The following is a 22,764-nucleotide window of genomic DNA, read 5'->3' as shown; positions in this document are numbered from 1 at the left end:
TACAAGTATTGATTTGGGTAATGGGAAGGGCATTGTACCAAATGTGAATGATCAACGTGATGGCACTGAGGAAGAGGAAGACAGAGAGTGGTACATGGGAGGTATAGACAATAAAGATGAACCCTTTTGCATATACAGTACCACGTTGTCAGTGACAACAAGCTTTAATCTATGACTGGATAGATGGGTGGACAGTATGAACAATCGGGTATGTCTAGGCAGGGGGTAGTGTGTCCATGACCATGTATGACCATGTATAGGGTTGGCAGATGATGTTTCTACAAGCATATTTGTATGTGCTGTAAGAATGTCCAGGTATATAGTAGACCTGACAAGGGACAAGGTTGTGGTGACTTCTTGGCCACAGCCAGCTACTTGGAGGGAGCGAGTAGGTGGACCTGTGGGCTTGGAACCATGGTCACAGGGGACATCAAGCTCATTTGGCATAACATATTACACAAAAACATTGTTCTGCATCCTACTTTGGTGAGTAGTGGGTGGAATCTTAAAAGTTTGCAAGCAGCCATCTAGATGCAACAATGTGTCTCTCCTAGTCTAGAGCAAAGAAGAATGAAGAAAACTAAAGATGCATGGAAAAAATTAGTCCAAGGAACTGGTAGACCATGCAGTCCTCAGCCTATTAGACCATGAGACCAGAAGAACTAGGTGTTACCTGGCTACTACTTAGAGGGGGATTGGTGCGGGAGATCCTGAATAGAATGGCAGAACAATGTGGAACAAAACTCAAAATAATTAAAAAAAAAAGACCAGGTTTGCTGGTCTGATAGAGCCTCGTGAGACACTTGAGACTGTGGCCCCTAGCTATCCTTCAGGTTTGGAATTGAACTCACTCCTGTGGCTTCTAGCCAAACAATATACAGGCACATGGGGTGAACATTTACATCAGGTAGATACACTCCTTGGAGCAATAAATCAGGGGAGAACAGAAAGGCAGTGTTTGCACAGGGAGACAGCTCAAGGGGTGGGACTGTATGGGAGGGAAGGACACAGAGGCAACTACGGGAAGAAGTGGGAAGAGTTTAATAAATAAATAAAAGGGTAAGTAGAACTTAGAGAGTAAAGATGACACAATCTAAACAAGAATACCAAAAGGTTGTCCTGGGGAAATACTATGAATTGTGAAATTTGTTTTTTTGGATCTTTCTTTTTACCCCCAAAAAAACTGCAGTATGAGTCAGACCCTTGTCCTTGCCTTTCAGCCTTCTGCATTGAACTTCTGTAGTTAAATGTTTTCTTTCTCCCTCATCTGTGAATTGGAATGGAATTAACATGAACCTTGCCTGCATAGGAGCATATTGACTAATACATTAGGCATTTAATGTATTATTGTGAATATTTTAAAACGAAGTAGAAACTAATAAAATCCCTTTTATCCAGCTTCAGTTTTCCACTCAGTGTAACTAGTCTTTTGATTTCTTCCTACCTCTTCCTGTTTTCCTGTTTTTTGCTAGAAATGTTTGAAGCAAATTCCAGACATGACATGATTCCACATGTAAACACTTGCATGTACATCTAACTGATGAGTATCATTTACTCTGCCATGCCAGTATCACCCCTAAGGAAATCATTAATTGCTTGATAGCATCTAATACCCAAAGTACATTCACATTCCCTTTATTTATTTGACTTTATTTTTAATCAGGATACAGACGAGATCTACACATAGCATTTGGTGGTTATATCTCTTAAGTCTTTCATATTGCCACAAATTTATTAGAAAAAAGTGAATCTTTTGTCCTTTAGAATGTCTTAAATTCTGAATTTGGCTGATTCCTGTCTTGTAGTGTTTTACTCATCTCTACTCAGCATTTCCTGTAGAGTGGTAGTTAGATCTAGAAATTTGATAGAAATTTGATAGAAATTTGTGTTTTCAGGAAGGAATGCTTCATAGATGATGGTGCTGTGCACTTTCTTAGCATTACATCATGAGGCCCATGGTGTCTGATTGCCCCACTTTTAAGGATGCTAGTGTTCAAACCCACCAGCCACTCCTCGGAAGGAAGGTTGGGCAATCCTACTTCCGTAGTGATACTGCCTCGGAAACCCAAGGAGGGGTCGCTATGAGTCAGGGCCGACTCGACGGCACATAACAACAACAACAACAGTGTTCATTGGTGGCTCAGGTGGTACCGGTCTGAGCCCTTCCTATGAACTTTTCGATGGTTAAAGCTCCCATTATGGTTGTTGCCTAAGCCCATTATTCCTTTCGAAGTTGCAACATGTTAACTTTGTAATTCTCTGGGTCCCTTTGCATTTGTTATCTGGAATTCCTCCAAGAGGACCTTCCCTTCATCAACTGTTTGGTTATCTTGAAATGCAGTTCATTCAGATTTTGAAATAACTTTATTCAATTGTGATCAAGGTTCAGTATCATTTTAACCTCCCTAGATTTTTATGTAGGAGCTCTGGTAGCATGGTGCCTAAGGCACTTGGCTGCTAACCAGAAGGCTGGCGGTTCAAACCCACCAGCCACTCCTCAGAAGGAAGGTTGGCCAATCTACTTCCGTAGTGATACTGCCTTGGAAACCCAAGGGGAGGGGTTGCTATGAGTCGGTCCGACTTGACGGCACATAACAACAACAACAATAGATTTTTATGTATTTGTATTTTGTATGTTCAATTATTCTTTTCCTCAATTTATCCTGTCTAAAACTAGTGGAAGTGCCTTCTAGGCACTTTTTAAAGAAGTCAATATTTCCTACCTTGTGGTAATAAGAGACTCAGGCAAACTTAAGCTTTTATTAAAACACTTTAAATAGTAAAACAAAGTTATTTTAGTATTTGCTGTTGATTGAATGAATGACACAAGATATAGCAACACTCCTATCTTGGCTTCTCCTTCACCCTGTTGGTTTTGTTTTCAGGACAGTTTTCTTTGCCAATAGACAAAAGACAGCTGTATGAGTTTGACATCAAAGTTCCACTGTTGGTTCGAGGACCTGGGATCAAACCAAATCAGACCAGCAAGGTACGTGCCTAACAAGATAGTGGAGTAGACATTTGCTGAGAAAATAGGGCTATTCCTCCTAAGAAGAAAGTGTTTGAATTTCTTCTATGTAGGTGAAGGCTGGTCATCTTAAGAGCTTGTAAGTGTATTTCTCAGCCTTGGAAACAATGATTTCATTTTTTTAACCACCTCTATCCCCTCAACCCCCATTAACGGGAATTTTTTTCCCTATACATATACATCACATCATTGTGAATGGCTTTTGCTTATATTTTGCAAATAGATTTTTACTTTGTCCAAGAACAGTGATTCTCAATCAGGTTGTACATAAAATTGCTTTTGAAATTGTGAAAAAGAAATATGGTGCATGCTTGGGCAACATCCAGAAAGATTCTGATTGATTCTCTGGTGGGTCTGGAGAGACCCAGTGTCTGTTGGGTTTTTTTTTTTTTTTTTTCTTTTAACACAGATGATTTTAAGATATAGCCTGGTTTAGGGCCCTTATCCTATGAAACAGAGCTTCTCAGACTTTATTGTGCATGTGAATCCATTGGAGCTCCTGTTGAAATGCAGATTCTTATTCTGCACTTCCGAGCAACTTCCAGGTGATTATGGGAGCTGTCTGTCTAACACCACTATGAGTATATGTTATTGGTCCTTGCCTGGAATTTGCTTCAATTCATTGCATCCTTGTGTGTAATAGAATAAAACATTGCTCTGTTCTGCGCCATCTTCCTGATCATTGGTATGTTTAAGTCTACCATGTCAGCTATAGAAAAATGTCTTCTGAGAATTAGTCTCTCCTTATCTGGGACTCTTCCTTACTAATGCTTTTCTGCTTTGCTCATTCTCTATGCTGGAACTGTCATAGTGTAACACATTCTTTTGTTGCCATTTCTTTTGGTTTAAAACTCTTTTTTCAAACTTGGTACCTAACACTGAGGCACTTTGTTCCCAGAGATCATGGGTACCTTGATCCAAAACACTTTCATCTGGTGCTCAGGAGAGAAGAGGCTCTGCCAGTAATGTCATATCTCCTTCATAGCACAATTCAGTCAATATGCTGGGAGACCAAAGAACATGAGCAAATAGATAATTTAAGCTCAGGTTGCAAAGTGGGTTTCAAAATGAACCAGACTTCCTGGGTATAATTTGTGGGGGGGTCAATGTTTAAAGGAGTGTGTCTATCTTGTACTTATTTTCTTTTACAGTGCTGTTGATGGAGTACTGTAAAAAGTCTATCAGGGAAGGAAAATGACCTTCATAGTTATCTATTGAGTTTTCTTTTTCTCTTAAGACCAACATTCATAAAGCCAATCACTTTCTACTACAAATTTTAGTGATCTCTGAAAGTGGCTGCTCCTTTGAAAGGAGATAGTCAAATCTGGAAACCCATTAAATCTTAAGAGTACTTCATTGAGGTTGATGTTCAGAGCTCACTGAGAGGAACATGTGTGCATTTCTAAGGAGCAGAGCTGCTGGGACCACTTATAAACCAATATGGTGAAAGAGGCTGAATAAGAACACAGTAAAATATGTTAGGAAATGCTTAAGGAACAAAATGTTCCTTTTTCCCTCAAACTAAGAGTTGCATCTAAATGTTAACATCAGAAACTTCCCCTCTCTGAGAGGTCTGAGATGAAACCTTGTCTCTAGGAAGCCGTTTCCACAATAACAGCTAACATTTATTGAATGCTTAGGATGTGCCAGATGCTGTTCTAAATGTTTTGCCTTTATGAAGTCACAACCTTATGAAATAGGTACTATTATCCCCATTTTGCATACGAGGAACTAAGGTACAGAAAGAAGCAGAACCCCAGGACCGCAGTCACACGGTCCATCAAGCTCAATTGGCATAACACACTACACAGAAACATTGCTCTACATCCTACTTTGGTGAGTAGCAACTGGGATCTTAAAAGCTTGCAAGCAGCTGTCTAGATGCAACAATGGGTCTCTTGTCTTCAGCAAAGATGAAGAAAACCACCAAAGACTCATGAAAACAATTAGTCCAAGGTACTAGTAGACCCTGCAAACCTCAGCCTACATGACCATGAGACCAGAAAAGCTAGATGGTGCCCAGCTACCACTGTCAGCCACTCGGAAAGGGATCAGTACAGGAGATCCTGGATAGAATGGGAGAGTGGAACAAAACTCAAAATCATATTTAAGAAAATAAAGGTTTACTGGTCTTGTAGAGCCTGGTGAGACCCCTGAGACTATGGCCCCAAGTTACCTTTCAGGTCTGGAACTGAACTCACTTCCATGGCATCCAGCCAAACAGTAGACAGGCATATAGAGTGAACATTTATATCGGGTAGATATATAGAACGATTAATTATGGGAGAACAGGAGAGCAGTATTTGCACAAGGAGATAGCCTGGGGGGGGGCAGGAATGCATAGGAAAGAAGGACATAGGGAAGAGGTAACTACAGGGAGGAAGTGGGAAGAGAGCTGTTACATTGTGGGGAATTGCAGTCAGTGTCATGAAACAAAATGGGTATGGACTGCTGTATGGAAAATGAGTTTGTTCTGTAAACTTTTACTTGGATCACAATAAAAATTAAAGAAGGAAAGAAAGTAGCAGAGCCCCTTATTGAACTAGGTGAAGTCTGGCTCCAGAGTTTATGTACTTAACCATTATACTAGATCTCAGTCAACAGTATTAAGTATCTTCTCATGCCAGCATAGTACAGACATACCTTGTTTTATTGTGATTCACTTTATTGTGCTTCACAGATAAAACTGCATTTTACAAGTTGAAGAATTGTGGCAACCTTGTGTCAAGCAATTCTATTGGAGCCATTTTTCCAACACCATGTGCTCACTTCATGTCTTTGTCCCATTTTTGTAATTCTTAGAATATATCAAACTTTTCCATAATGCTACTGCACACACTTAATAGACTATACTATAGTGTAAACATAAGGAACAGTGGTGGTATAGTGGTTAAGGCTGCTAACCAGATGGCCAGTGGTTTGAACCCACTGGCCACTCTGTGGAAGAAAGATGGGGCAGTCTGCCTCCATAAAGATTTACAGCCTTGGAAACCCAGTGGGGGTTGGTATGAGTTGGAATCAGGGTGAAGGCAGTGAATTTGGTTTTGGTTTTATAGTGTAAACAGAACTTTAATATGAAGTGGAAAAGTAAAATATGTGATTTGCTTTATTGAGATACTCACTTTATTGCAGTGGTCTCCAACAGAACCTGCAATATTTCTGAAGTACGCCTATATGCTGGAAGCCTTGAATTCAGCAGTGAGCAAGCAGGGAAGATCAGTTTTTAAATCCCTGTGTTTGGGATCTCCCTTGCCTGTCCTGGCATAAGCAAAACTAAGCTGCTACCCTTTGGCTCTGATCTCAAAGCTGGAGAAATCAAATTGTGGCTGCAATTGAGATACTGCTAATCAGATGCTTCACAGTTCTCTTGTTTGATCACCATGGCCCTGCCTGATAGACGGTATTGACCCCATTGTAAACCAAACCAGACCCACTGCAATCAAGTCAATTCAATTCATAGCATCTGTATAGGTCAGAGTAGAAGTGCCTCATGGGATCTCCAAAGCTGCAGATCTTTGCAGAAGCAGACTGCCTCAATTCTTATGGGACAGCTGGTGGGTTCAAACCACCAACCTTTTGATTAGCAGCCAAATGCTTTAGCCACTGCAATATGAGAGCTCCCTGACCCCATTATAGAGCTAAGGAAAGTGGCTTTCAGTCAAGATGGGTAAGGAATTTCTTACTGGCTCCTTTTTACCCATAGAAACCCCTTGAGGTGACCCAAGACTTCTTAGCAAACTGACACCTGCTTACGTCACCAGGCTTGATTCCTGCCCTCCTCTGTTCATCCTGTCCTGCATTCAGTCAGTATATGTTTATGAGCACCTCTCCTGGGCCAGACACTGTTGTAGGTACTCAGGATTTGGTGATAAATGAGATAGATAAGGTTCCTACTCCTGAGGGAGCTTATAGCCTAACAACAGATAACAAACATGAGAACAAATGAAACAGAACTTCCTTAAATGAACCATCTCTCGTTATCTTTCTTTTTTACAGTTGTTCCTTCTGTCTGGAATGCTCATTTTAGCATCTTGCACTGGGCTAACTTAATTGTCTCTAGGGCTTTGGTTTAAGGCTCCCTTCCAGGAAGTCACTCTAAACCATATCCTCACATGGAGTAGGTACCTTTTCTGCCTATTCCCAGCCGGCCCCTCACTTATCACACGATAGAGATCTGTCTTCCTTACTCTAGAAATTCCTAGAGGCAAGGAGCTAAACATGGGCTACCCAGCCCTTAACATGCATTAGGTGATGTACACATTGCTTGCATAGACTTTGCCAAGGTCACATAGGAAGTAGAAAAACCAGGACTGAAAATTAATTGTGCCCACTTTGAAAATCCATGTTTTTTTTTTTTCTTTTTGGCACTGCTGTTCTGACAGATATCATTTGAACAGTATGAAATGGAACAACTTTAATTTACCACAAAGAATGTCAGAGATGGTGGGTGATTCATCATGTGTTGGTAGCACAGTTGCCTCTGTGCTGTTTCTGGGTGAGTGGGGCATAATGAGCTGAGCTGTGAACAGCTTGACAGCCAAAGCAGTGCACATGTGGTTAATCTGCACTTTGCTGTTCATCACCTGTTTGGGAGAGCAGGGTAGAAAGGGTGGGTGTGCGGCTGCCTAACATTGGCTGTTGGAGCTGTATTCACATCTAGCTAGAAATTAGTCTACTTTTAGATTAGGAAGTAGAAGTTTTTCAAAAGGGTTTTTAGAAAGCAAAATGTTACTAGGAAAGCTAGAATTAGAATGGTCCAGGGAAAATGGAATGGAACTGAGTCGGAACAAGCACCTGTTGGTGTTAGGACTTTGAACAAAGTACTTAACCTTTTCAGAGCCTTAGTTTCTTCAGTTGTGAAACTGGGAAGATGTCAAGTCACCCTGCTTTTAAATAATGTTCAGGAAGCATCTCTAAATTCTAATGTATTTCCATGAATCCTGACTGTGGAAGAAACAGAATCATATATTGGATATACAATCTATACACTCTATACACTCTATACAATCTCCTGGAGAGTATTGCCTCATCCCTGCAAGGTATTGCCACCTAACTGGAACCATAATTGAATTTTCAAAAGGCTGTTCCACCCTTCTGTCATGCCAGCTGCTTCAGGGTGATGGGGAACATGGTAAGACCAGGAAATTCCATGAGCATGGATGCATTTCCACACTTCATTTGCTATGAAGTTAGTCCCTCAATTCAAGGTGATGTTATGTGGAATACCATGATGCTGGATAAGGCATTCTTTCAGTCCACAGATGGTAGTGTGGACAGAAGCATTTTGCAGAAAAGGCTTTGGCTTCTTCTTTGTTCTGGAATCTAGAGCTGAGGGGCAAATGCAGCTGAAGGAGACCAGCATATGGGTGGTTCTCTGCCTTCTGACTTAGGCAGTTACAGTGCTTTTCATTAAATGGACTTGAGGTGTTTCCTGTTGTACTTTGAGTCTTTTCTTTCATAGCCCTACATGAATTCTTTAACATCACGGCTTAAGTATCTGTTAGGACACCTGATGTGTTCTCCTGAGAACCCGTTGCCTTCTTACTCTTTTTAATAAATAACGCAGCAGCATCATGCTTCCAGAGCTAAAAATATGTAGATTCAAGACATGCTATTTCTGCTCCAAGTTTTCTGTGGGATTTTATTTGACCAAAATGTCTAAATTCTTAAATCCTAAGAACATTGTCAAATTGAGACTATGATTTATGAAATAATTTATTTTTAGTCTTTTCAAAGCTTTTTCTATTCCAATTGATAAATTAATCTGCCTAGAAACGTTAATGTTTTTAGAAGTCATTATAGTGATGGATCCATAGAATCCATTCTGCTGTTGTATACTTCAGATTGTTTACAAACCTGAAGTAGTTGTAATTCTGTCTTAGTTCTTCACTCATACTGGTATTCACTAGGAGCTCTGGTAGCGTAGTGCCTAAGGCTTTGACTGCTAACCAGAAGGCTGGCGGTTGAAACTCAAGGAGGGGTCGCTATGAGTCGGATACAGTTCTATGGCAGTGGGTTTTTTTTTTTTTTTTTTTTTTTAACTGGTATTCACTAGAATTGTCATGTCTCCAGACAGTATGCTAATTATGAGATTGTCTACTTCTTAATCAAAATAAAACCCTAGAAGAGAAGAGAACTTACCTGTTTTTAGGGATGATAGATTATTGTAGAAACCTGGTGGAAAAACAATTCTGGGAAGTGTGCTTATAGTATTTGAGGCAAATCTTAGCGGCTAGTGATTTATAGTGGAACTTACAGACCTTTCACTCCACAGAGCAAAACACCATTAGAAAGAAGCTCCACCTTACAGATAGTGACTCTTGAGGCAGTTCCTGGTGAGATTGGCAATCATCATTTTATATCTCTGCAGCTTTTGTTATTTTGGTGTTTACCTTTTTTCCTTTCTTATAAAACTGCCTTGAGTGGTGTAAATGGTTAAACATTCACCTACCAGCTGAAAGATTGGCAGTTCGAACCCACCCAGAGGCCCTTTGGAACACAGGCTGACCGATCTGCTTCCAAAAGGTCACAGTTTTTAAACCCTGTGGAACAGTTCTACTCTGCACATGTGAAGTTGCTACAGTAAGTATCGACTTGATGGCAATGAACAACAAAACTACTTTGGACATGCCAGTAGCACTTGTGGAAAATTTGTGCTTGGCTCATGTTGTGGACATAACCGCAGATGTGTTAGTCACACTGGTCCCTTCATGGTCTGAGAACACCTTGTTGTCTGGCTATCTTCTGGAGAATGCATTCAGCTTCCCTCACCTTTCGTGCCTTGATCTCTTCATATTCCTGCCCACCCTTGGTGACCATATTCTAAGCTGCTCAGTTTGGCTGGGGGACTTGGAACTAGGAAAGGATATCTGTAACACTCAGTCTTGTATAATCCCTGGAGACATATTTGGTTGGTTGGTTGTTTTTTCTTTTTTCCCTCAGTAACATATGGATTGCTTTTCCCTTGAATTGTGTGCCACTGAAGAGTAATTTCTGACAGCTGCAGAGTTGCACTAATTGATTCAGAACCAGGATATATATCACTGCTCCCCTCCCAGAGCCATGCTGGCTATCAGGAAACCTGGCCTCTGATGAACAGTGCTCTGAAGATGTTTCTTTGTCCTTTATACCTGTACATTTGCTTTTGTTTTAAATTAAAAGTGAAGAGGATGTAGATTTTCTTTTCTTTTTTTTTTTTTTCCTCATTTGGCCTCTCCTAAGATGATCTAGGAGCTCTGGTGGCACAGTGCCTAAGGCACTTGACTGCTAACCAGAAGGCTGGCAGTTCAAACCCTCCAGCCACTCCTCGGAAGGAAGGTTGGGCAATCTACTTCCGTAGTGACACCGCCTCGGAAACCCAAGGAGGGGTCGCTATGAGTCAGGGCTGACTCAACGGCACATAACAACAACAACAACAACGAGATGATCTAAGTTTTTTCAACAATTTTGAAGATTTCCTTTGAGCAGACGAGGGCTTTTTCAGTAACCTTGGTTGAGTTGCTTCTCAAGTTTCATTTCCTCATCTGTAAAATGGGAGAATTACTACATCCTAGGAATGTGATAAAGATGAAACGAGAGTCAACGTTAACGCAAAGTTGGTGCTCAGTAAACGTTCATTCCTACTTTTTCTCACTTCCCCTTTGTTTCTCTGGTGGATTGTCTTCAGCACTCTAAAGCTTTTTCTGGCCTGCAGCCAAGCGACTTCTAGGCCTTGGCTCAGGTTCTGTTGAGGCTTGCACTTTCCAGTGTAGTAGCCGTCAGCCACATGTCATTGTTGGCCCATTGCAGTATGGCTAGTCCAAACTGAAGTATGTTATTGTTGTAAAATATCACATTTCAAAGATTTGGTTAAAAAAAAGTAAAATTTCTTTTACCCAAATCACAACAAAAAGTTAAGAAGGATAAAATCTCATTGACTTTTTATATTGCTTACGTTTTATGAAATGTTGGTATTTTTTATTTCTCAGGTTAAATAAAATATATCAATAAATTTCACTTGTGTCTCTTTACTTCATTGTGGTTACTATATAATTTTCAGTTGCATAAGTGGTTCCCATTGTATTTCTGTTAGACAGTGCTGGTTTAGGCCCCATTAGAGATCCTGTATACAGCAGGAAGATAGCTTAATAGACCAAGGAAGTAAGGTAAGGTATAAAGGCAGGAGAGCATCTTTAATTTCTAGAATGTTTAAAACCATTTAAGTTTTGTGCTTTTCAAGGAACTTTTGTTGCATTTTTGGAATAGGTTTTCAAAGCCATCATAAACAGTTTTTAGCAGTGTTGTCACTTGAGAAACTATAAAATCAGCTAAGTGGCAAGTGATCAACCTTTGAGACTTTAAAAAATGTCAGGAGTCCATTTGAAGTCAAATTTAGTGAAGTAATCTGAATAATCAGGTTGTAAGACACTTTCTAAGGAGCCCTGTTGGCACAGTGGTTAAGCACTCAGTTGCTCACCAAAAGGTTGGCAGTTCAAACCCACCACCTGCTCAGTAGGAGAAAATACATGGCAATCTGTTCCTGTAAAGGTTACAGTCTAGGGAACCTTTGGGGGGAGCTTTACTCTGTCCTGTAGGGCCACTATGAGTCAAAATCAATTCATAGACAATGACAAAATAATTTCTGTAAAATAATTAGATTGTTTTTTTTTATGATAATATTTTCCTCATAATTCATAAGTGCACTTAAGGCAATTCCAAAAGAGTTTTTAAAAAAGTTTTCATCAGTAGCAGTATGGTTGAAATAAATATATATATTGAGGCAGGTCCTGGTGAGACTGGCAATCACCATTTTATATCTCTGTGGGTTTTGTCATTTTGGTATTTCAGTTAGATGGAAAGGGACGAATGGAAAGAAACACTTGTATTCTAGATTGTTTTTTCTTCACTCTCATAGATACTTGTTGCCAACATTGACTTGGGTCCTACTATTTTGGACATCGCTGGCTACGATCTGAACAAGACACAGATGGATGGGATGTCTTTCTTGCCCATTTTGGTGAGTATAAGATCCTTGATCAGGCTTGTGCCAAGATTCTGAAATAAATAAAACCATTACATTTAGGGCAGGGAATAGAATTTTTCTCTGATCTTGTGGAGGGAAGGAGTTTTGTAAAGGAAAGGACTGATGGACCACATATAAACATTAAGAGTTCTATGTCATCCCTCTCCCCCAAAAAATCCCATCATAAAGTTAAAACGAGTGACACATTAGGGAAATATTTGCAGCATGTGGAAAAAGGTACTTAGATTCTAAGAACTTATGTACTGGAACTAAGATTAATGTCACAAAAGGAAAATGGGCAAAAGGATTATTATTGTTGTTAGGTGCCATTGAGTTGGTTCTGGCTCATAGCGACCCTATGTACACTAGAATGAAATGCTGTCCAGTCGTGCCCCATCCTCATGGTTGTTGCTGTGTTAGAGGCCATTGTTGGCAACCACAGTGTCAATTCATCTCACTGGGGGTCTTCCTCTTTTTTGCTGACCCTCCACTTTACCAGGCATGTCCTTCTCCAGGAACTGGTACCCCCTGACGTGCCCAGAGTATGTGAGATGAGGTCTCACCATCCTCACTAAGAAGCATTCTGGCTGTACTTCTTCCAAGATAGATTTGACTAGTCAAGTTACAGAAGAATAAAAAACGGTGAAAAATTAATATAAAAAGATTACTCAGTGGTGATAAATGAAATGTTTAACTGAATGAGGCCTTTATCACCTGTAGAACTCTTCTATGTAAACTTTAGAACCAGCTTTTCAGATTACCTGAAAAATCGTGTTTGGAATTGCATTGAACCTATAGGTCAGTTAGGAGAAATTTTGTATCCTTTTACTTCCTCCAGTTATTAACTGGTACATAGTCTTAGACCATGTACTATTCATCTCAAATATGTTACAGTCACCTGGGAAACTAAAATACAAATGCCCAAGTCCTACCTCCAAAGACTCTGATTTAACTGCCGTGAGATATAACCTGCCATTGGGATTTTTAAAGCTTCTTGGTGTTTCTGAAATGCAGAAACTCTCCAGATACTCTCTTATCCTCTGGACACTTTAACACTCAAGTGTGGGGTTTTGAAGTCTATTAGATTTGACAGATAAATTCTTCCCTGACATCCTGCTTCTGTGGCTCAGGGTTGGCAGAGTGAGTACCTACAGAGGAGCTGGCAGCTTCTGAGGTCTCCTGTGACTTATGACTGCTGAGACCTTGAAATGCACAGGATTGTTAGGTTTCACTGTAGGATAGCAGACTCCCCCTCTCTGGGCAACTGTGCCACTCAAAGCTCTGCCTAAGGCTGCTGCCATCTGCTACTGCAGTCACCCAAGTTACTGAGCACTGGTTCTTTAGAGCAGTGATCCTCAAACCGGCGTCCCTTAGAAATACTTGTGGAGCTCATTAAACCATAGATTACTCCCCAGTGAAATCTAGTAATTTGTGCTTGTAATAAGTTCCCAAGTGATACTGATGCTCCTGTTCCCAGTGCCTCATTTTGGGAACCAGTTTGGGAGCAGTGCTTCTCAGATTTTAACGTGCATCTGAGTCACCACAGGATCTTATTAAAATACAGATTCTGGCTCATTAGGGCTAGGGAGGGCCTGAGATTCTGCATTTCTAACAAGCTCCCAGGTGGTGCTGTTAGACCCCAGGCCAGACCTTGGATAGTAAGAGGTTTTAGACCATTTTAAGAGCACCTCCTAACCTGTTCTCCCTGTCTGCATTCTGTTCCATTCCATTTTGCTACAGGGCTGACTTTTCTAAAGCACAGCCTTGATTGTGTTACTTCCCTGCTTAAAAACTTCTGTGGCTTCCCATTGCCTGCTGTTCTTCATAGAAGGAAATGGGCAGGCTGATGTTAAGGCCCTTTCCTGTTTGGAGTTACCAGCCTTCCTCTCCACCCTAACTTTGCTTGCTTCCTTGCCTGAGAGCCATGTTTCAGGAAACCATACTATCACATGTTCTGCTTCTAGTCTATACTCAAGTTCCTTTGATCCAAAACTGCCTCTTACTCCTGGATTCTTCCTCCTCTTATCATCTGTGTGTGTATCTTAAACTTTCCCATTTCAAATGTTTCTGCTTCTTTCCTTCTATACCACCAATGTGCTGTAAAAATTAAACAAGTTAATATATGTATTGTTTTCCGTCTAAACATCAAGAGATACTTTGAATCTAATATAATCCTTAGCACAGTAAGCCCTATTTCATATTTGTTGATTTATCATCCTTGTGTCTGCTGAGTTATAAGTTTCTTAGGATATGAGCTTAAGACAGGTCTTATATAATATGAGTATATGCATGGTATTGTGTATTCTAATCTCAACTTTAAGCAAGTTGCTGTGTGGTTTTGCTCTTGCTTAGCTACCTTGTTAGTTTCCATTCCTGACCTGTTTCATAGCAGTAGTCTTGGACAGTAACTATTAAAAGTTCAAAGCATTTGACCATGATTTGTAAGGGCTCTGTAAATACCAAACACAGTACTCAGTAGCCTTCATATATTTTAGTCATTCCCTTTAGTTACTGAATGCATAATCCACTTAGTTTTTCCCAAGTCCTCTTTAGTTTTAGGGTAACTAACTTTGTGATCTTTATCACAGAGTCTATATGCCTAACAGATACACCTTTCTCTTATTTCTAGAGAGGAGCTAGTAATATGACCTGGAGATCAGATATCCTGGTGGAATATCAAGGAGAAGGCCATAATGTCTCCGACCCAACATGTCCTTCTGTGGGTCCTGGAGTGTCTGTGAGTAATATCTTGAGTTGGCTTAAACAACTTTTTCATTGATAGAAAAGTACAGTGTTGGTCCATACATGTCAAGTATTGAAATCCTTAATCTGAACTCCGCTCTTCTTTGTCACTTGACTGTGGTTGGTTAGTAGATGGACTAAGGTAAATAAAGTAATCCTGCAAATGATGTTGTTGAGCTATTGTCAGAATGTACCCTTTGAATTCTTCGAGTTTTTGTCACAGATGCACATATCTGTGCCATTTTTGATTAGGATATTATCAGTGGCATCCAGTAGCAACAGGCTCCCACCTGTGACCATGCCATTGTGAGTGCCCTGCATTGGCAGCAGCCAGGCTGGTCATGCACATGGTAACAATCACACTGGCCTCACTTTGGAGAATGGGAAATAAGCTTCTTTTTGGAGTTGGTTCTCCTAAACTTTAAAACCAAACTGTTAAAATTTAGTAAAGACACAACCAAAAGTGAAATCAAAGATGCCATGAGAAACATGAAGAGATAAGTTAATGTTAAGTCATATTGAGTAATAAGAATACTCATAAATAACTGCAGATGATTCCACAAAGCTCATTTTGACTTGCGATATTACTCTTCATCTCCACCTCTTTAGGAAGACAATTCCTAAGAGTCCTTAGACATGCCTCATCTGAGATTAGTGTCTTCTCTTTACCAGCCCAAACATTTTAAAGGTGTTCATTACTTCTTGTCAGATTAGTAGACGGACTACAATGCTTTCCAACCACATGTTCTTTAATCAAGTTAGACATCGGTAAGGAACAAAACCTCAGATCTATTTTTGGTTTACTGGTTTCTCTCTGTGGATGTTTTCTTAATTTCTGTCAGATTGCTTGTCTACCTTAAACTTAACTTGATTGCCCTTACACAACTAGTTATTTGTTACTGTGTGAAAAGTATATTCATTAACCTGAATATCCCTACAGCAATGTTTCCCAGACTGTGTATGTGAAGATGCTTATAACAACACATATGCTTGTGTGAGGACAATGTCACCATTGTGGAATTTACAGTATTGCGAGTTTGATGACCAGGAGGTAAGAGGGACTTCTGCCTCCTACTTCTCTCTTACCTTTTGTTTATTGCCAGTGGTTTGGTAGCATAAGGGTAATTCCTAGGATACTTACTAGGGAAGATCTATTTCTTATCTGTATTTCATCTTAGGTTTCCTTCAGTTAAGAAAAACAGTTCTATAAGACCATGCTTCTCACATTTATAACTGATCTTTCTGGATAGAGTTTTATCCACTGCCACTACCACCATCCAAACACATTTTAGATGTAGTGATCACTTTTTCAGAATGAAGGATGCTTGGTCTCTTAGCTTCCCCGACAGTTTAGGGTGAGTATAAGCTACCTCAATGGAAGTGAACCCTGTTGGGGCATTCACTAAAAAGTTTACCAGCAAGTGCCTTCAGAAGCTTCTGGTCCCAGAACGTAGTTGTCTTCTCATGCTCAAACAGATTAGCAAAAACCAAAAAACAAACTCATTGCCGTCAAGTCGTTTTTGACTCAGCAACCCCTCCTTGGGTTTCCGAGGTGGTATCTCTACAGAAGTAGATTGCCCAACCTTCCTTCCGAGGAGTGGCTGGTGGGTTTGAACCACCAGCCTTCTGGTTAGCAGTCAAGTGCCTTAAGCACTACACCACCAGAGCTCCCAACAGATTAACAGAGGGGATCAAAGGCAGAACCAGGAGCTCCATCCTTTGAAGAAGGTGGCTTTTAGCCAACATGGGTCAGTGTGGATTATTTGAAAGATCACATGGACTCCTCTGTCCTTTGTGATTTCATACCATTCATCAGCGTGTCCACACCTGCCGCATCTGGCGACCATATCTTACCATATGGAAAAGACTCTCATCTGTGTCTCTCAGAAATTGACTCACTCAGCCTCTTTTTTGCAGCTTGTAGGCACTTTGGACAACAGGCAGGAACCTAGCCTCAGTCTGAATTAAGTCCCTTCCTACTGAGAAGCCATCACAAATTAAGCTTCTGTTCCCCTTACCTCCATGTTTATCAGTTTGATAACTGCTTTATAAGTGATAGTTCAAAGGTAACTATTTGAAGCCGCTACAGGCAAAATCTGCCTATCCTCTTCCTACCCTGTCACTTGACTTCAATTTGGAGAAGAACGTATGAATTAGGAAAAAAAAAAAAAAAAGGAGGCATGTCTGATGTTAGATATAAGAAGCCCTGGTGGCACAGTGGTTAAGTATTTGGCTGCTAACTGAAGGATCAGTGCTTCGAACCCTTCCAGTGGCTTTGAGGGAGGAAAGACCTGGGGGTCTACCCCTAAAGATTATAGCCTAGAAAACCTTCAGCAGCAGTTCTACTCTGTCACATGGGGCTGCTATGAGTTGAAAATGAACTCAACAGCACCTAACAACGTCGTTAAATGTGATAATTAATATTATATTCTGTCCAAATGGTATTACACATCTAAAACTGCTTTTTAAAATAGGAAAGCTTAACATTTGAGCAACACAACTTCAAGTACCCCGTATCCATTTTCAATTGAATTTTTGCTATTTTAAGGCAAAAATAAACCTTCAAATGTTAACTGTCACTTAAGTACCTTTATCACTAAGTCTTGTTTCTGAGATACTGTCATTGGAGGGTCCTGCCTTCTGTTCTCTGCTTTAATTACACAGGGTAATAAATGTCCTCCCCTGTGCCCCTTCCTGACTGCCTTGAGGCACAGACAACATGTGCTGGAGGTCCTCTTCCATCATGTGGGCTATTGACCCCATGCAATTTGACCCCTGAACAGATGCTCCATTGTCTTAAGTAGGCAGTTTGGCACATTGAGGATCTTGCAACCAGATGATATCTCCTGTATCTTTAAGGGTTTTCTTAAACCTACTTCATCCTGTCCCATTTAGAAATAATTCCCATCAAGCATATTTCTTTAGGCATGACCCTTTTTCTTTTTTTCCTCCCTCCTTTCATTTCCTGTAGGTGTTCGTGGAAGTCTATAATCTGACTGCAGACCCACACCAAATCACTAACATTGCTAAAACTATAGACCCAGAGCTCTTAGGAAAGATGAACTACCGGTTAATGATGTTACAGTCCTGTTCTGGACCAACCTGTCGCACTCCAGGGGTTTTTGACCCAGGGTAAGTTTCCTTTTTCTTTAGTTACTTTGCCAAGCTGCCATTAGCTGTCATGCTGTTTTTGAAGCCAAAGGGAGCCTTCAAGATGGGTCTCTCTTGCCTTGAGCTGAGCTATGTTTATCATTTTGCTTTTGAGTGGGAATACAGTGTTTTAATGCATTAACCATTGTACTGGGATTGTAACCTGTTTGAAACTTGCTGTCTTCTTGTTGTGGTACCACTTGGTAACACAGATGACACCTGAGGCTACTTATAGTGAGTTTTGGCCCAGTGCTACATTGTTCCTAAGGTTCCCTTTATTTTATTTCTATAGAAAACACAATTACAGAAACTTAAATCCTTGCCAGTAAATTTAATACACTAAATATGCACAAAGAAATAGAATTTGTAAATATTCAGATGTTGAAATATGTAAGCCCAGTGCAGTATTTGGAGGTATAAAGGATGTATAATTGATCTACAAAGTCAGATCTGTTCCTACCACTCCTGTACACCATGCACTTGAGCTGCCTATGGCAAACAGTGTGTCATTTATTTTTGCTTGAAGATTATTGCATTAAAAATCCAACTTTCACTGGGAAAGAATCATTTAAGTTGTTAACACTAATTATAGGAGAAAGGGAAGAATGATGTCACAAGTTGATGGAAGGTTGTAACTGATTTAGCCATCTTTTGGTTAAATGATATCTTCAGTTCAAAAAAAAGGGAAGAGGTGGATGGATGTGGTATAAGTAGAGAAATTTAGATTGTAATTCTACAATCTAAAATAAAATAATTTTACATCTAAATCTTATATAGAGAGTCAAAGGGGTATGGATACCAATAAATTAAAACTAGGTAACAATATAAAAAGACAATATTATTCTTTTGCATCCCTTTAAATACATTTTTTTAAAATATGCATCATCATGTTAGTACAATAAGATTGTTCAAGCACTCTGACCACCCAGCTTTGGTCTTTCCTCCATGTTAGTGAAATAGATCCTTAGCTCAGTGCCATTTCCATGAAATAGGAAATTAAATCTCAGACTCATGATTATCGGGTTTATTAGGGAAGTAACAGTCTAAAATTAAGGTTCAGGAAAGCTAAGGATACAGTTCTTCGATCAGGACAGTCTCCCCTTGGCTCCCCTCAGGCACACCTCTCTTTGGCCCATGGTCTCTCAGCCTGACTTCCCTGCTTGGGCAAATGTTACAAAGCTCTTTTAGCTCTGCCAATAGGTACACCTAGGTGTACCTCACTCCACCAGCAAGGCTCCTGCCCAAAGGCACTCAGCTTCCTTGCTCCATGGGCTGACAGGTGGCAGACTTCTGCCACTTTATCTCACGCTGGTCTTTCAGTTCAGCTGGCACTGTCTCTCTGCCAGTCACTCTGCCAAGGAGGTCCATCTCAGGGATCTCGGGTCCAAAGCCACACTCCACTCCACCTCCACCTGTTCACTCTTGATGGCAATGAGATCACTCCATTCCGCCTCTAGGAGAGCTCATTTTAAGCCTTGCAGAATGACAAAACTGACCAATCCCAACATTAGGGTTTCATACACCTTATTTCCATTGGCCCACCCCCACAAAAGTGCCATGTACCTTATTTACACATTATTAGCAAGCTATCCAGCCCCCTTAGCGTGTCACAAGCACCTTACATTTGCATGGTTTCACCCAGTAATCTGGTGGGACTCTCAAAGACTGTGGCTAAACGAGCCCTGCCAAGTAATTCACTGTACGACCTAAGATATAAAAGCACAAGGCTTCCTGCTCACATGTCCTGATGGTGTAGTTTCCAGTAGCTACTTTGCGAAGAATCTTTTATCAAACCAAATAAAGTTAGAGGTGTATAGTAATCAATACTTTTAAACCATGTATTATCTAACTAGGAGCTCTGGTAGCGTAGTGCCTAAGGCATCTGACTGCTAACCAGAAGGCTGGCGGTTCAAGCCGACCAGCCACTCCTTGGAAGGAAGATGGAGCAATCTACTTCCGTAGTGATACTGCCTTGAAAACCCAAGGAGGGGTCGCTTTGAGTCAGATCTGACTCGATGGCACTGAGTTTGGTTTTTTTTTTTTTTTTGTATTGTGTAACTGACTCTTGGAATATACAGCCAACATCTAATAAAATCTTGACTGGAGGACTAGGACATATTTGATGACCAAACAATGCCAAACTCTATTGCTAGAACATGGACCTGCTGTGCCTGGCATTCACTTGGCAAACACAAGGCAGGTGCAACAGCTGCCATGATTCTTCTGAATGTCTAACCTAACTGTTAGAGGGACTCAGTCATAGAATATCCCCATAGCTCTTAGAGTACAAATAGTGAAATATGAAAGGAGGAAATTGAGCTTGAAGTTGTGATTTTGCCCAAAGGTCACTCTGTTAGAAACTAACATAGCAATGCCTCCTGATTACCCAGCAATGTTTATGTCCCTTTTAAAAAAAAAAAAAAAGGAAAAACCTTATAGGTAAAGTTCTGTCTAGATGCTGGCTTTGCTGGTGTAAGCCTAAGCTGTTTAAACTCTATCTGATTTTCTGTTTTAAAGTCCTAGCCCTAGATTATGCTTTCCTACCAAACATTTGGGCCAATAGAATCCTGTGAAACAGGGTTGGCAAACTATATCAAGTGGGCCAAATCCACCTACCACCTGTTTTTTTAACTAAAACTTTATTGAAACACAGCCACACACATTCGCTTACATATTATCTGTGGCTTCTTTTGTGCTTCAACAAAAGAGGTAACTTTAACATTGTGTGGCCCACAAAGTCCAAAAATATTTACTGTCTGGCCCTTTATAGAAAATGTTTGCCAACTTCTGTTCTAAAGTAATACTAAGAGTTAGTTTGTCCTATAAAGCAGGTAAGAGTGAAATACAATGTTACATCTAACCTGCACATCAGAAATCCCTTTCTAGCCAGTCTGTGTTCTCTACATGTTCCAAGTCCCAAATGAAGTTAGCATTCACGCTAACTTTCCCCTTGGATGGTAAGTTAGTATTTTGTATGTCCAGCATTTACACGAATTTCTCTTATTATTTTATTAGTAGCCAGAGAGGTTCATGACTTGTTCAAGTCTATAGCCAAATTCAAACCTATGTCTGAGGTCCACGCCTGTATTTCTAAATGTCACAGGCGAACTGTAAAAGAAGAAAGGGCTTTGAAACTCCAGTAGGGCATTCAGCAAGAGCTAGACCCTTCTAGTCACTTTTTTATACCGTTAGTTCCTCCACCTCCAAAATAAACCCAGCTCAAAACTTGCCTCCTAAAGACTTCCAGGAGTAATGTTACTTGTTTTTTTCTCCTTTCCTTTCGAGTTATACTGCGTTATTTTGTGCTTGCTGATTTGTATTGTACATGCTCTTAGTTATTTAATACTCCTGCTTTACACTACAAACTTTCCCACTAGAATCCCTTCTGGTGATTTAATTGGCCCTTGTATAGCCCTTCCTACCATCCTTTCCATGTAGTAATTAACATTCTGAATAAAATACTCAGTGGCTAACTAGGAGCTCTGGTAGCATAGTGCCTAAGGCACTTGACTGCTCACCAGAAGGCTGGCGGTTCAAACCCACCAGCCACTCCTCGGAAGGAAGGTTGGGCAATCCTACTTCCGTAGTGATACTGCCTCGGAAACCCAAGGAGGGGTCGCTATGAGTCAGGGCTGACTCCACGGCAAACAACAACAACAACAACAACTAGAGTTAATGTGACATGGTTGTTTGTTTATTTTCCCCTTCAGGTACAGATTTGACCCCCGTCTCATGTTCAGCAATCATGGAAGTGTCAGGACTCGAAGGTTTTCTAAACATCTTCTATAGCGACTTTCCCAGCCTCTGCAGTTGGATTCCTGCACTCCTCTTTCTGATGATTGTAGTAGGTGTCTGTAACTAGTCTTCGAGACCACACCTGGAAAAGTTCCTGGCTTTGTTTTAAGTCCTATTTGAAAAAGCAGCCCAGTCAGCTGACTTTCTCGTGCAATGTGTTAAACTGTGAACTCTGCCCATGTGTCTCAGGAACGGCTGTCCTTGGTCCCTCCATTCAACTGATAATGAATGTTCCTGAGGTTTTTGTTCTCACTATACCTTTTCTGTCCTGAGGCCACCATTCTTGATCCTACCCTGTATGGTCAAAGTCTGAATTTGTAAATCTATTCACATAAATGGCAATGCTTTAGGGCAAAAAAGACTGTTTTGGGGATACAGCTTGATCCAAAAGCAAAGGACTTGCAGAGCATTTCATATTGAGCACTTCACTATCAATAATACTAATAAGCCTTGAAATAACCATCAGAGATGATGAAGAGCGAGTACCATTGATTTTAGATTAATAGAACATATTAGTACATTTCCTACCTATCTATCCGGTGTGATAAGGTTGCAAATTCAAACCATGCAAACCAAGCTCTACTGATAGTTTTGGAATCCTGGGCTAGTGCTATAATGAAATAAAAGAGTAAGCTTTGGGTTAAAGGCTCATTCCAGGTAGCTCTTGAAGGTGGTAACCACCTACTTTCCAGTGGCTGCTAATCATATAGAATGTCAATTAACTCCAGGAATATTGAAGGCATGCTTCTTGCCTTGATACTTTCCCTTTGAGATCTGAAAAAAGGCAACTTAGGTACATTAGTATGGGGGAAAATGGTAAGTGTTTTTTGAGAGCCTTCCATAGACAGCACTCCCAGGTTTGCAGGTTAAAGGACTGCACTTGGGATGAACTAAGTGCCTGTCCAGCAGGGCGCCTGGCTTTTGGGTTTCAGCCCCTTGTATGAAGTTTTTTGGACTGTTGTTGACATTCTGTTCATTTGTTATAAGATGTAAAAAGTTCTTATAGTTGATGAGCTTGGGGAACCTCATCTTCTCCCCTTTCAGTTAA

At 40.4% G+C, this 22,764-nt stretch overlaps 1 protein-coding gene across 1 annotated transcript in view; it reads left to right on the top strand.

Moving 5' to 3' along the window:
• Positions 1 to 21,710, top strand: part of GNS (glucosamine (N-acetyl)-6-sulfatase) — a 43,127-nt gene extending 21,417 nt beyond the window's left edge. The window contains exons 9-14 of the mRNA XM_007942737.2: positions 2,886 to 2,989; positions 11,922 to 12,023; positions 14,659 to 14,766; positions 15,712 to 15,822; positions 17,743 to 17,903; positions 21,632 to 21,710. Coding sequence (XP_007940928.1) covers positions 2,886 to 2,989; positions 11,922 to 12,023; positions 14,659 to 14,766; positions 15,712 to 15,822; positions 17,743 to 17,903; positions 21,632 to 21,710 — 665 coding nt within the window. The remainder of the gene's footprint in view (positions 1 to 2,885; positions 2,990 to 11,921; positions 12,024 to 14,658; positions 14,767 to 15,711; positions 15,823 to 17,742; positions 17,904 to 21,631) is intronic.
• The last annotated feature ends 1,054 nt before the right edge of the window (positions 21,711 to 22,764 follow it).

Source organism: Orycteropus afer, unplaced genomic scaffold, assembly GCF_000298275.1.
Source record: "Orycteropus afer afer isolate SDZICR_OR568_19922 unplaced genomic scaffold, OryAfe1.0 scaffold00097, whole genome shotgun sequence".
Taxonomy (NCBI): Eukaryota; Metazoa; Chordata; class Mammalia; order Tubulidentata; family Orycteropodidae; genus Orycteropus; species Orycteropus afer.
The sequence above is the reverse complement of the archived record's forward strand: the minus strand, read 5'-3'. Positions and strand labels throughout refer to the sequence as shown.